The following is a 14,767-nucleotide window of genomic DNA, read 5'->3' on the forward strand; positions in this document are numbered from 1 at the left end:
GAGGCAGACGGCGCTGGCGCAAGGGTGGGGACTCCCTGGTAGTGTTGCCAACCTCCAGGTAGTGGCTGGGGATCTCCCGCTGTTACAACTGACTTACGTTGGTCCCCTCCTCAGCCCCCACCTTCCTCAGGCTCCACTCCCAACCCGGAGCTGGCAACCCTGGCAGCTGGGCCACCGGCGAGGGGACGGAGAGGGGTGAGCCACTAAGGGCTCCTAGTGGGTCGCTCCAAATGAACGTGGAAAAGAGGTCGTGGTCAGGCAAAGGAGGAAGGGGCGAGGGCGGGCCCCAGGCAAGTCGGCGGGGTGTGGGGGGCGATTGGGGCCTGTGCAGAGGGATCGGGGATGAAGACGCAGAGAGGAGCCCTGTACTCTGGCTGTTGCGCTCTTCTGGGTACGGCTGCAGCCACTAGCAGCAGCATTAGTACAGGTGGGTGGTAGTTGCCAACTTCCCGACAGCACCTGGCAACCTCCCACTATGACAGTTACGCTCCAGGTGATGGAGAGCCGTTCCCCCTAGAGAAAATGGCTGCTTTGGAGGGTGGACTCTCTGGGATTATACTGTGCTGAGATCCCTCCCTCTTCACAAACCCCTCCCTTCCCAGGCTCTGCCCCCCAAATCTCCAGGTATTTCCCAACCCTGAGCTAGAACTTGAAGCAGTGGGCAGAATATGCAGGAAAGAGGGCCGAAGAGGTGGTGAAAGGACTGACTAGTGGATGTGCATCTGTGTCATGCTGTGTTGCTGCTGCGGCTGCAAGGTGGAGGAGGCTCAGTCAGGCTGCTGTTGCTGACAAGGATGGGATGGGGATTATCAAGGCTTGTATTTGCACAAGTCAGTTATGGGGATGGTGGTGCTCCTTGACCCACCAGAGGAGGAAAGACTGTGGTTGTCTGGAGGCTATTCAGGTTTATTTTTTACAAATAAAAAATAAATTTGAACCCATGCCAGTGGGGTAGCAGTGGTAGTCTGCTGTAGCTAAAACAACAGATTCTTTTGGCACCTATTGTGACATTACTTATTGAGAAATAAAGCAGATGCATGAATAGAGATGGGCAATTTCCGGAAATTTTGAAGCTCGGAAAAAACCCCGGGTTTTTTCCAGTTTTTTTGGGGGGGGGAAATGGAAATTTTCGGAAGAATTGAAAAAAATGCTACATTAGCATTTCTTTTGTCTTTTCTAGATAGAAAGTCATTCTGTTACTTTAGGAACATAAAATATGACTATGGACATTTTTACTTGGCATGAAATTATCACAACTAGCGCATTAAAAATATAGTGTATCCAAACAATTATTACAAACATAATACCCACCCACATGCAAAAACAAAACAGAAACCTTTTTATTTTCTTCTGACAATAGCATCTCCTAAAGGAAGAAATGCATTTTGTTCTTGCATTGGAGAGTTCAGTTTGTAACCTACGACTTGCTTGTCCTCGGTGCACAGAAATTAGATCAATCTGATACCATATATATATGAAATGATTTGGAAAATATTTGAACACCTTGTCTTAAAATATTTTATTCATCATGTTAAAATAAAATGTTCCATAATCAATTTCTTCTTCTTCTTTTCTTTTTTCAATTTTTTGGAAAAAATAAAATAAAAAAGGCTTCAGGAAAAAAACGGGGGGGAAATGGTTTTCCCCCCAATTTTTTCCGAGTCTTCACATCTCTATGCGTGAAGTGTCACTATCGGCTGGTGACTGTTTTTCTGTTCACTCCAACTGTATCAGATCTGTGAATGAATTCCACCTCTGTACCTTTGTGCTGAAGTCTTACTAAGAAACTTTTCTGAAGCACTGTAACCTTTAAGTCTGTTGTTGAATGCCCAGGAGAGTTCAATGGCTTTTCCACTGGTTTCTGAGCATTTCCATTTCTAGTGTCTGATTTGTGTCCGTTTATTTTCTGATGGAGTGACTGTGCTATTTGTTCAGTGTAATATTCCATTAGAAGATATGCAGCTGAATGAGCTTCTTGTAGTAGTATGGTTGATGTTGGTCGTGAGATAGGGTAACTTGAGAGAATACAGGGACAGAGCTGATACTGTTTTGTTTTGTTTTTTTTAACGGGTCCTTGTCCATGGGATCTTGAAGCTTGGCTGTAGATAGTGAATCATATGGTATGTTTAGGGTGATAGCGGAGAGCATGAATGTATATAATGATGTGCAAGTTTCCAGTGTACCTGACTTTGCAATAATCCTTTTATTTCTAAAAATAGCAGATAATTGCCACCAGGGAGAATGCCTGAATCAAAATTTCGGGAAGTGTTGCCTAAGCAAGGTGAGTGGTTTTTCCCATCAGTGGTCCCATGAGCCATGTGCATCCAATATACTTCTTAGGTGTACTTCGCTGTAAATCCTAGTTACTTTTGCTAGAATTCCATCTTACAAGATGCAAGTTTTGAAACATTATTGTTAAAAATCTCTCATTTGATGGTTGGGAATTTATTGCATTTTTATACTGCTCTTCTGCTAAGTCTGGCAGGATTGTGTCCAATGCTCCCTCTAAGCTGTGGAGTCTTGTGAGCAAAAATTCTACTATGTGAGCTACTGGCATTAAAGTTGTGAACGAGCGATTTTACTGCTGCATAAATCAGTTTGGTCCGGAACCATTCTTCCTGAGCTAAGACAAAAATGTGTGAGCTGGAGGCTAAAAAACTGTGAGCTAGCTCACACTAACTCAGCTTAGAGGGAACACTGGCTGTGTCCATGGTCTGTCCGTCTCCCTCCCCCCCCAAAATCCAGTTTTATCCTTCCAAAACCCTCTCAAGTAGATTAGGCTAAAAGTGTCCCAAGCCATTCACGGCTCTGAACCTTGATCTGTCTCTGATCCTTCATAGTACATCACGTTATTGTACTCTACTTCTATTATTGAACAATAGTGTCTATGGCACTTTAAAGGAGAAATTAAGGCATGAGCTTTTTTAGGTCAGTCTTCTCTGATCAATGGGGCAATAGTACCTTCTCAGTTTCTCATGTTCACTATTGCTTTAAAAAAGCTTAGAATAGAAAGCAACTGGTTAAGAAATGAATTCATCTATTACCACTGAATGGTGTAAAGTTAACATGGCAATGACAAGAACTTCATGCACATGTGTATGTCATGCAGCTAAACCTATTCTGATGTAAAATTTAAATTTATACTTTTCATGAGGATCAGAAACAATAAAATCACTGCCAAAAATGCTGTGTGCCACAATGAAATTTCTAAGCACCATGATGACCTGTCATTTGGGATTTGTCGAGACCTGCCCTAAGCACTAAAATGTTCATGCTGTGACCAGTCAAGTACACTGCTACTTATTCTTTGTTTTCTGTGTGTGTGTGTAGTTTGATACTGGCAAGGTACTTCAAGCTGCTTAAGATACTTCAAGCTGAGTAACTTAAGCACCACTTGCAGAAGTAGATTTGGCCTAATATACAGAGGGCTGTTTGAAAGATGTGCTTCCACATAGAGGCAGTTGAAACACACTTGTGGGCAGCACTTCATGGGATGGGAGAGATCACATTTGTAACTTGCTTACTATATTGTTCAGTTACTTGTTAAGTCTCATCTCAAGAGGCAAGTTTTTAGGAGTGTACAATGCAGGCATACCTTCTGTGTGGAACAGTGCCCATGAAGGGTGTTTTTTTTTGGGGGGGGGGTGTTCTGTAGTCTATTACATTGGTATCCTGCACTTGTCAGGTACTCAAGTTACCATACAGGTTGCTTTATGCTCTCAGGGTTCCTTGTTAAAGACAGGTCCAAAGTCTCAAGACCACCTGGTGAGCTTTGTGGCTGAATGGAAATTTGAATCCAGATTTCTTCAGTCCTACGAACTGCATCACACAGACTGTGTTTGAACCTGCAGAGTGTGGCATTCATTACTATTGAATGATTTTCTGTTTTTCCTGTTTTAGGTAAGCTAGCAGTGGAAGATGTGACTGCCATGGTGTTGTGCAAGCCGAAGTTGTTACCTCTAAAATCAGTTACTTTAGAAAAGCTTGAGAAAATGCAGCGTGAAGCACAAGAAACGATTAGACAGCAGAATCAGCGTACTTAGCAGAATCACCACAATAATTCAGAATCCATATTTATGTGCATAGAGTGCTCCTGCTGGCAAAGATAGCGATCAAATGTGATGTGAATAGAAATAAGCTCAGTATTATCAAAATGAGTATATAAATAATTGTTATTGCAGCTTGTGTAGCTTGTTTGTAAATGTATAGGACATTAAAATGCTTTAATCTTTTGATATCAGAAATTCAACATTCAGATCAAGCCATAAATTTTTACTAGGGTATAGCAGCACACATCAGACACTTAATTTCCAAAGTAGACTTAATTGTTCAGTAGTGAACGCCTGCATTACCATCTCTATTAACATGCACTTGTATTGTTACTATACTTCCTTTCAACTTAGGAATGAAGATGGTAGAGATATTGCTACATTAGTACTTAGGGACCTCCCTAGCTAAAGCAGAGGTGGAAAGAGCTGGATGGCAGGCTTCATGGAGATCTTATGCCCTATGAAACTAGTAACTCTTCAGGCAAGAGGGAAAGACAGGTGTGCATATAACCACATGCACATTTCAGCAGTAATTGTAGCTAGGAAGTGCTAGCGCTGCATCTGTGCTACAGTAACGAGGGTTTGTTGGCTATTAATGAACACCTGCTTTAGGGTTTGTAAGCTTCTAACCGAACACCAGTACAGATATAATGAGGTCAGGGTCACAACATCGCCTGACTCTCCCTGGTCCGAAAGAAGCCAGGCTGACTATTACCAGAGCTAGGGCTTTCTCAGTGGTGGCCCCACACTGGTGGAATGAGCTCCCAGAGGACATCAGGGCCCTGCGGGACCTTTTACAGTTCCGCAGGGCCTGTAAAACGGAGCTCTTCCACCAGGCTTTTGATTAGAAGCCGCCACTGATGAATGTGCCCTGGAACATCTTCTGGCCTGGGACCCTGTTGGATGCTATTTCTACCATTGGGCTGATTTGGAATACTGCCATCATCTGACCCTGTTGTATGCTGTCTTTATCATTGGGTTGATTTGGAATACTGCCGTCATTAGCTTGTCTTTTTTATCTGTTAACTGATGTTGTTTAATTTTGTACGGTATTTTTAACTTTTAACTCAGTATTGTTCTATGATATTTTAATCCTGTTAACCGCCTTGAGCCAGCGTGTCCGGCAAGGCGGGATACAAATAGAAACAATAAATAAATAAATATAAATAAAATGATTTGCTTGTCAGGAGGGGGAAAATGCAAGAGAATGCACAAGTCTACAGTGTGTTTTCGTTAGATGAGAAATGTCTTCTGGGCTTGTCATGCGTGAAGTTGCCTCTACACTAACTACTTTTTGGTATACAGTTTGCTCCTTGGATTTTATCCATACAGTGTTGAGGTTGGTGGTGAAAGTGCTGTCAAGTCACAGCCTGCTTATGGCAACCTGATAAGAGTTTTCAAGGCAAGAGATGTCCAGAGGTGGTTTGCCATTGCCTGCCTCTCTGCAACAACCCCAGACTTCCTTGGTCTCCCATCCAAGTACTAAACGGCTGGTCCTGCTCAACTTCTGAGATAAGACAAGATCAGGCTAGTCTGGGTCATCCAGATGCAGTTAGCCCATTATAAAACAAGAAAATGGAGGAACATACAGAATCAACAGGTACAGGAAAGGCGGGTTATAAATCGAAAATAAATAATAGTAATAATAATAATACAACTACTTTCAGGACCAGGCCTGCCACAGATGTAATGAATATGAAGAGCTGCCCAAGAAAACAAGGCAAGAATCTGCTTCATAAAAGTTTATTTTGCAATATATTTTATCTACTATTCATTTATCCAGTTTTGTAGAAAAATAGATGTTCCAGCCACCATTTGCTGAAGTAGTCTTTAAGACCAAATCAATATATTCCCCTGGAAAATGAATACATCTTGAATACATCTTATGACCAAACTAAATTTCTTAGATTCTTAAAAAAAAAAATAACTTTTCTTCCCAAAGCACAGTATTTTAACAGCAGCAGCCAAAATAGGGTTCCAGCAGCTTAACTTGGCCCATTCTGTAAAGCTTTGTATAAACCAGTGATTTTATTTCAAAAAACACTGTCCTTGAAAGAAAGGAGTGGCAGGCAGGCAGGCACCAATGCAAAACATGGAATGATTAGGTCAAACCTATGGCACTTACAATAGAGTAGCTTATTTCAGAAAACCTCCACAGAAAGGCAGTTACTTGCTCTGTCCAATTATAAATCCCAAGAAAAGAAAGTTTAGAAGGACTTCCTTTGTGAACACAAAATTTAAAAACCTTCAGACATTTTGTGCCCCATAACATGTATTTTAAGAATAAATGAACTGTGCTAAACAACTCTTACTAAGGAATATATACATATATATTCCCTTTAAACATCTGTGGCTGCAAGAGTTAGTTCACGTATTCAGTAACTTTCAGATTTCAGACGGCCTCCATCTCCTTCACTTACGAAACGTTTCCTTCCCCTAAAATTAAATAAAAAATAAGTTTTAGTTTATTTCTATCCTTAGGTATGGCGAGGTGCATGACTGGGAAAAGTTCTATAGTTCTCCATTGGTAAAAACATGTGCCACAAGTATTTAAAAAAAGAGGCATACACATAGGTTACATGTATTTGTTGCTGTAGCAACACAAAGCATGTAGGTTTTGGCACTGTAATGAGAAAAAATATGGTACATCCAGAGGAATAAAAAGCAAAAGCTACATAGAAGCCCCTTAACCCTGGAAACAGAAGACTAGACAGAAATTCTAGGATGACTGATGATGGAGACTGAACATTTGTTAAAGCTTTGACAAATGTATGTTTGATTACTGTACAGTAATCTAGGAATTAAGGAGCTGCGGTGGCTCAAGTGGTTAAGACGCTGAACTGCAGGCTGTGGAAGGTCGGTAGTTCAGCAGTTCGAGACCCGAGTGCTGCATGACGGAGTGAGCTCCCGTCTCTAGTTCCAGCTCCTGCCAACCTAGCAGTTCGAAAGCAAGAAATTGCAAGTAGATAAATAAGGTCCACTTTGGTGGGAAGATAACAGCGTTCCGAGCCCCTTGGTTAGTCATGCCGGCCACATGACCACGGAAACGTCTTCGGCTTTGAAACGGAGATGAGCACCGCAGCCCTAGAGTCGGACTCAACTGGCTTTCGAGCAAGGGAACCTTTACCTAATCTAGGAATTATCCAGCAAAGCTTTAATAGCATGTTACTCTAAAATGATTCAAAGAGCTATAATTTTCTCACCCACGCCCTTTATTTCTAATCATCCATACAGAAGTGGAAAGGAATCAAAAGTTTCTACAGACTGGAAGACAGACTAGCAATGTATGCAAGACTAGTAAAGCATAGAGAAGCAAATATACACATGCACCATCTCTCTTCCCTACAGTGATCTTCGGGGGGGGGGGGGTAGGCCCCATACAGAGCCTCAGAAGGTAGTGATCTAATATCACTATACATTTGGTTTAGAGGATGCTCCCTTGCTATTCATCCAATTTGACTGTCCCCTTCTTGTTAAGGTGACATGTGTTGCTGTGCAAGAGACAAAACAATTCATCTGCCAGCTGGAACTGGCAAAATTTCAACAGTAAATCAGTTAGAAATCTGTATCCCTTGTGGTTAACATGCTGCAGATATCTCTGAAACAAAGTTTTTCTTACATACCTGGAAGGACAGAGGTCTCTCAATGGTTTGGAGATTATTCCCGCTTTAAAGCATTCCTCTACAAACCGTTCAAGCACAGAGTATGAATGTGGCACATCAAGATTAATGTCTGGGATTTCACGGTAAATTCGTTCATAGCCCTGCAACAACAGAAGGGGGGTGGGGGACTTAGCATTCAGCTCAGGAATTATGACTCTCTGCTCTTAAAACTGTCACAGTAAACATCACAAAGTTAATACTCACTGCAACTTCCCAAATTTGGTTATGGTAAAGCAAAGAAACATTTTATGTAGATCAAATAGCAAGAGACTGGGGAGTAAAAGCTTTGAGCTACTACAGAACAGCACAATGAGGGCAAATGGCAATTGAATAACTACTTTCCCTCCCAGCTGTGAAAAGGAGGGAACAAAGTCACCTTGTTTTTATTGACTGGGAAAAAGCTAAGTTGATACAGTGATCTGAGCTAGGAACAATCGGAGAAAACTCGTACTACTGCCTGCGTCTTCCAAGGAACTCTGCTTTACATTTGAGAATAGTGCTTTTATATAAATTAAATATACTTTTTAAATGATTACATGTTAATAGGCAGTCTTGAGGTTATCGTTAAGCCACCCCAGGTAGGTTCTCTGGAGAGGCAGCATAAAAATTTTCTGAATAAATTTTGATTTTCATCTGTCAGAAAACTGTGATTAGCATTTGAAATTTCCAGCCCTACCTCTCCAAATAACAAACATTCTCAAATATATATTATATATTTACAACATTTCCATGCTGCCTTTCCACCTAGATAGGGTCTTTAAGCCAGCGAACATCAACACATTGAAACATTAAAGCAGCTTTTAATATAAGGTATATAAAAATATTTTTTAAATTTAGTAAAAACAGAGGAACATACCTACCACAATCAGGGAAGAGGGCCAATAAGAGTAACTTGGAGTACGCCAAACAAAAGTCTTCAGATACTGGCAGAAGACAACAAATTTGCCCAGGGAGGTGGTTCTAACATTTCAGTGCCATGACTGAGAAGGCCCTTTCTTAGGTTGCCACCCATCTACCTTCAGATGGGGAGGGCACCTAAAGCCGGGCCTCCAAAGCTGACTGGAGCAGACAGGTAATAGAAAAGCCAGACCTAGGTATTATCTAATCAAACTCTATGACAAACCAGTTAAATGCTATATGGTGAGCACAAATCTAACCCACAGGTATTAGCTGTCACATCATGATAGGGAACATTTGGAAATCTGTCAATCATACTTACTCTCTTCATTTGGTCCATAGTAATGACAGCAGATTTCCAGAGGGATTTCAGCAAATTGAGCATCATTTTAAAGTTTTCTTCTCCAGTTGATTCCAAAACCATCACAACCGCCTAAAATGCAAATACAGATAAAGGGAGCATGGAGTGAAAAACAGTGTAAAGGCACTTGTGTTAACAAGCACTGAAAGTAACTGTATTGCAAAAGCAGGACAGATGCTATGTAACATACAAGAAGAAACTATCCTCCAACCAAAACCAGTAGCGACTGAAGACTTGATGTTATGCAATTCTACACTTTACTAGTCAGAATCTATTTTTTAGCAATTACACATTTGAATCTATAAAAATACAATGCAAAACCAAAAGGAGATTACAGCATGGATCCTATGCTCTGCAAGTGCTCACATAAGGCAACTTTCCAGCCTTCCCCCTTCCACTGCTATCTGCTATGTCACCAAAATCCTATTGCCTAGGGGTTTGTGTGAAGCCGAAGTCCGTCATGGGAAGAAGGAATTGATCAAAATCACACACACCCTTCAGATGGTGTAAGTGCCTTCCCTCAGAGGAAAATGCAGTTAAAACTCAAGCAGTTATTTTGAATTAAACAGCTGTCATACACAATATTTAAATGATGGAACAATCAGTAAAGTGTTTTGAGAATGTCTGTGGACAGTGAAGGAAGCAGCATTATTTTTGCCCTACCAGACATTTTATTAGGGGTACACTGGTTGCAAAATGGACAGCTTACCTAGTTTAACATACAGCAAACACTAAAGCAGGTTGCTTACCAGTAACTGGTGATCTTTGAGTGATCATCTGTGCATTCACACCAATGGGATTCAGTGCGCACGTGCTGGATCGATCGGTGCTGTAGCAAGCTATTTTAACGGATTTTCACGCCCAGCCCCCAGGGCATGCGCAGGAATGAGCCCTGACAGGGCCAGGTAATGGCTGTTTGGCGAGTAGGTAACACAGATGGATTAGACCTACAATCCACTTTGACAGGCGCTGGGCCGTGATGTGAGTGCCCAGACGTGGTGAAGCGTACGAGACGAATAGTTGTGAATCTCGTCTAGTTGGGCACGTTCTGGTGAGATAGAACAGGAGAGCCCAATTCACGTCCAAGGTGTGGAGTAGTTTGTCTTCCGCTGATGTTGGATTTGGGAAGAAGTCAGGGAGGAAGACCTCCGCCTGCAGGTGGAACTCTGACACCACCGTCGGCAGGAAGGAGATGTCCGGGACAAGGCGGACTCCGTCCGGCAAAAAGAACAGGTAAGGTGTATCGTGCCGGAAAGCCAATATTTCTCCCACTTGCCTGGCTGAGGTAATTGCGATTAAAGGCCGTTTTCCACGCTAGGAGTTTAAGTTCGCATGTTGCGAGTGGTTCGAAGGATCTCCTCGTGAGCTGGCGTAGAACCAGAGGAAGGTCCCATGGAGTGGCTGGAGATTTGACCAGAGGATAAAGGTGAAGTAAAACTTTTAAAAAACGTTTGGAGATTGGATGTGCAAACAGAGTACATCCGTCAACAGGAACATGAAAAGCCGAAAGTGCGGCTAAATAAACTCTTAATGAGGAGTGGGAAAGTCCCAAGTCAGCTAAGGATAGAAGGAAATTGAAAACTTTTTCGAGGCCAGCTGAGATGGCTCGAGGGGCGTCCTTTCCCAGAAAAGCACAGAATTTTCTCCATTTATAGTCATAGGACTTCCGAGTAGTAGGCTTCCTGGAATTTAAAAGGACGTTTACTACACACGTGAGGAGAAGCCTGTGATGTTATCTGCCATGCCGTCAGTTTCAACTGTGGTATGTTGTGATGAAGGATGGGTGAATCTGAGAGAATGAGTAGGTCCGGGGCCAGGGGGAACTGATGGTATATCCCCCTCGATAGTTCGAGGACCGCTGAAAACCAAGGTTGTCTTGGCCACCATGGCGTTATGAGGATACAGTTCGCGTTGTCCTTGAGTATCTTCCGGACCACTCTCAGAAGCAGAGGTAAGGGGGGGAACAGGGAAAGATGTGTTGAGGACCAAGGATAAAGCAGGCCGTCTCCCAGAGACTGTGGGTCGTTGCGTCCTCGACTGCAGAATAGAGGACACTTTTTGTTGATTCTTGTTGCAAAAATGTTGACTCGGGGAGTTCCCCACCTGTGGTAGAGTGGGAGGAGGTATGTTGGGTTCATCTCCCACTAGTGAAGGCTGAGTCCTGCTCGACTTAGATGGTCTGCCTCCATGTTCGTGCGTCCCAGGATGTGAGTGGCCACGAGGAATATGCCGTTGGTGACGCAAAACTCCCACAGATTGAGTGCCAGGGTGCAGAGGCATAGAGAGACGGTGCCCCCGTCTGTTGACGTAGGACACTGCCGTGGTGTTGTCCGTTAGGACCGTGATACATTTCCCTTTGATTAAGGGGAGGAAACTGGTTACAGCATATTGTATGGCCAGGAGTTCGAGGAGGTTTATGTGACGGTTTCTCGTATGTGTGCACCCCACCCCATCAGGGAAGCATCGGTCGTGATGGTAACCTCGGGTGACGGAGGGTGGAAGGGTGCTCCCTGAAGGAGATTCGAAGGGACAGTCCACCACAGTAAAGTGTCCTGTATACTGGAAGGAGGTGATAGAACGACAGTGTGGACGTTCCTCGACAGGTCGTAGTTGCGAATGAACCATAATTGCAAGGGACGCATCCTGAGTCTTGCAAAGATGAGAACCGACGTCGTCACTGCCATGAGACCGAGCAGCCTCTGAATTTGGAAGGTGGTGACGGAAGGTTGGGTACGGATGATGGTGGCTAGGGAAATGATGTTTGCGGCCCTGTCTGGAGGTAGGTAAGCCATACATGTGTTTGAGTCCAGGATAGCGCTGATGTATTGTATCCGCTGTACAGTACACAGGTGAGACTTTGATTGATTGACCTTTAGGCCCAGGTTGTCCAGTAGGGACAGAGTTTCTGTCACGTTCGAGAGCAGGGCGTGCCGTATTAGAGCCACCAGAAGCCAATCTTCTATGTAAGGGTAGACGGACACCCCTCTGAGTCGTAGAAAGGCTGCAACCACAATCATGGTCTTTGTGAAAACTCTCGAGGTACTGGAGAGGCCAAATGGAAGGGCCGTATATTGGTAGTGCTGTTGGCCAACTGCAAAGCGTAGGTATTGGCGGTGGAAGGGGTGGATGGTAAGGTGGAAATATGTGTCCTGGAGGTCTAGGGTGGCCATCCAGACGTGTCTGCGAAGTAGTGGCATGATCTGTTGAAGGGAAACCATGCGGAAGCGGTGGTAGGTTACAAAATGGTTCAGTTGCCTGAGGTCTAATATGGGTCGAACGCCTCCGTCTCTCTTCGGGACCGTGCAGTATCGGGAGTAAAATCCCGTCCCCTGGAGGTGTGGTGGAACATGTTCGATGGCTCCCTTCTGCAGAAGGATGGACACCTCCATGAGGAGAGGTGGGGAAGGGGGCGTGGAGACGACGACCGGAGTGTTGGGGTTCTGATGGAACTGGATTTTGTAACCTCAGGTCAAGATGGAAAGGATCCAGTTGTCTGAGGTGATGAGACGCCAGGCATGGATAAAAGGAAAAAGACGAGTGTGAGCTGACTTGGTGGCAGGAAAGTCAAAAGCCCTGCTTGGAGGGCTTGGGCTGTTTGCTGCGGGAAGCCTGTTGTCCGGAACCGAACTTTGGTCTTTGGTAGGTTGGTTTTTGGCCTCTCGAAGATGTTCTTGGTCTCCACCTTGTGTCCGGAGACTGATGAGTTTGGGTGCATCTCTGCCAGGACCTGGACCAGGTGCAAGGGCAATATTGTTGCCTCGCAGAGGATGAGACTCCCAGTGCTCGAGATGCTTCAATGCTCTTATCCAATTCTTGTAGGGTAGTCAGTTGCTGCATTGAAAAGCCCCAGACCATCAAAGGGGAAGTCTTCCACATATGATCTGGTGTCTAATGGGAGAGTGGTGTTGCGAAGCCAGGAATGTCTTCTGAGTGCTATCGCAGAGGCCATGGTTCTAGAAGATGCCTTGGGGACATGTTTGGTAGTGTTGAGCTGTTGTTTTGCCAACACCATGCCTTCCTTTTGTAAGTGTCTGGCTGCCTGGAGTTTGTCTTCTGGTAGGTGGAGTTTGTCTTCTGGTAGGTGGGTCAGAAGTTCAGAAAACCGTTCCCAGAGAGTATGCTGGTACCAGTTCATACAGGCCAGGTAGTTAGTGGCCTTTACTCCCAATGCCCCTGTGGAATAGAAGCGCCTGCCGAATGCATCTAATTTTTTTTCTTCCTTATCCGAAGGTGTTGAGTGCATTTTCTTGGATTTTGACGAAGATGTTATAACCATGGAGTTTGGCTGAGGGTGTGAGAATAAAAACTCGGCCTCGGGCTCTTGGACCCTGTACATGTGGTCCAGTTTCCTTGTTGACACAGGAGATGACGGTTTGAGCCATGGAGACTTTGCTGCCTGTAAAAGGACTGAAGACATAGGCAATGCTAAGGTGGAAGATGTATCCAGCTGTACAACATCGTATACTGAATCAGTTGCTTGCGGATTTTGTTGGACGACAGAGAGGCCTAAAGAGTGGGCCATTCTTTTAATTAAATCAGTGTACGAAGTGAGGTTGTCGGATGGAGATATAGGTAAATCCTCGGCGACATCCTGATTTGGAGATGCATGGTCAGGGGAGGTGTGAGCCTCAGAAGCCTCTGTATCTGAATCATCGTCAATAAAATCAGAAGAATTGTGATGTTCTGTGTGGACCGAAGTATCTTGTTGGTACACTATGGGTTTGGTTTGGGCGACAGGAATGACAGGTTTTGGTTCCACAGTGTGATGGGACGGCTTTGGTTCCACGGTGTGATGGGACGGCTCAACTGCAGGAGGACTGCAGGAGGACGTGAGATGCTGAAGGCCTTGTCTTGAGACCTAGACCTATGAGCAGAGCGAGAGGAATAGCGATTCCACTCAGAGTAGCCCGCAGGAGTCAGCCACGGCATGGATGGAGGATAAGCCCCATACAGGTAACGCAACTGTCTTTCATCCCACGCCATTGGTGGAGGGGGGGCATGAAGACTCTTGGGGAGCGACTTCTGGTCCGTGGACATCTGGGAGACAAGGTAGTGGCGTGTCTGTGGGAGTCGTCCCTGTAGTCGCGGGGGTCGATATCGACAGACTGAGTGTGCAGACGTGGAGGGTGACGCTGCGTGTCAGGTAAAGTATATCGGTGCCGACGTGGATCGATGTCGGGGGTTTCTGATACTGTCGATGCCGACGAAGTCGAAGGAGCAGGAGAAAGCTCTGCACCCATTTGGTGACTGAGGAGTTCTGCCGTGTCGATGTCGGAATAAGGAGGCTCCGCTTGGTGGACAGGGGAGTCCAATACATGGATGGTCGGTATCGGCAGAGGAACTTGGGCCTCCCATATCAATACTGCCGGTGGAGCGGGAGGCACTATAGGGGCATCACCCAGTGCAGGCACCGCTTCCTTCCCCTTCTTCGCCGCCTTAAGGGACTTGGAGGTGCCCTTCTTCGCGGACTTATGTTCCGTACCTGCCTTAGCCTTTTTCTTAATTGGCGTAGAGGCGGACGATCGTGTCTTCGATGTCGAGGGCTTCGGTATCGGACGGTTGACATCGGAGGCAGGTCTCGATGCCGGAGCTGTCGACGTGGACGGTCCCTCCTCCATCGCCGGGACAGGAGCAAGGGCGGATTCCAGCAGCGCTACTTTAAGGCGTGCGTTTTTTCTCGTCTGGTTGGAGAAGCGAGCACAGTGACGACAGGACTCTGGCTTGTGAAACTCTCCAAGACAAAAAATGCAGAGGGTGTGGCGATCTGGAGGAGCTAGTTTGCTACCACAGCGTCTGCA

The 14,767-nt window shown here is 44.8% G+C and overlaps 2 protein-coding genes across 6 annotated transcripts in view; one reads left to right on the top strand and one right to left on the bottom strand.

Annotated features, from left to right (window-relative positions):
- BBIP1 (BBSome interacting protein 1) overlaps window positions 1–5,201 on the top strand; it is a 6,314-nt gene extending 1,113 nt beyond the window's left edge. For all 3 annotated transcript variants that reach the window (XM_015406752.1, XM_015406753.1, XM_015406751.1), the window contains exons 2-3: window positions 2,220–2,281; window positions 3,901–5,201. In XM_015406752.1, the coding sequence (XP_015262238.1) occupies window positions 2,242–2,281; window positions 3,901–4,043 (183 nt within the window). In that variant the 5' untranslated portion in view covers window positions 2,220–2,241 and the 3' untranslated portion in view covers window positions 4,044–5,201. The remainder of the gene's footprint in view (window positions 1–2,219; window positions 2,282–3,900) is intronic.
- A 568-nt stretch (window positions 5,202–5,769) lies between these two features.
- Window positions 5,770–14,767, bottom strand: part of PDCD4 (programmed cell death 4 (neoplastic transformation inhibitor)) — a 46,663-nt gene continuing 37,665 nt past the window's right edge. For all 3 annotated transcript variants that reach the window (XM_015406756.1, XM_015406755.1, XM_015406754.1), the window contains 3 exons: window positions 8,931–9,041; window positions 7,673–7,812; window positions 5,770–6,485 (listed from right to left, as the gene is read on the bottom strand). In XM_015406756.1, the coding sequence (XP_015262242.1) occupies window positions 6,425–6,485; window positions 7,673–7,812; window positions 8,931–9,041 (312 nt within the window). In that variant the 3' untranslated portion in view covers window positions 5,770–6,424. The remainder of the gene's footprint in view (window positions 6,486–7,672; window positions 7,813–8,930; window positions 9,042–14,767) is intronic.

The sequence above is a fragment of the Gekko japonicus genome, unplaced genomic scaffold, assembly GCF_001447785.1.
Source record: "Gekko japonicus isolate JY-2015 unplaced genomic scaffold, Gekko_japonicus_V1.1 scaffold530, whole genome shotgun sequence".
NCBI lineage: Eukaryota > Metazoa > Chordata > Lepidosauria > Squamata > Gekkonidae > Gekko > Gekko japonicus.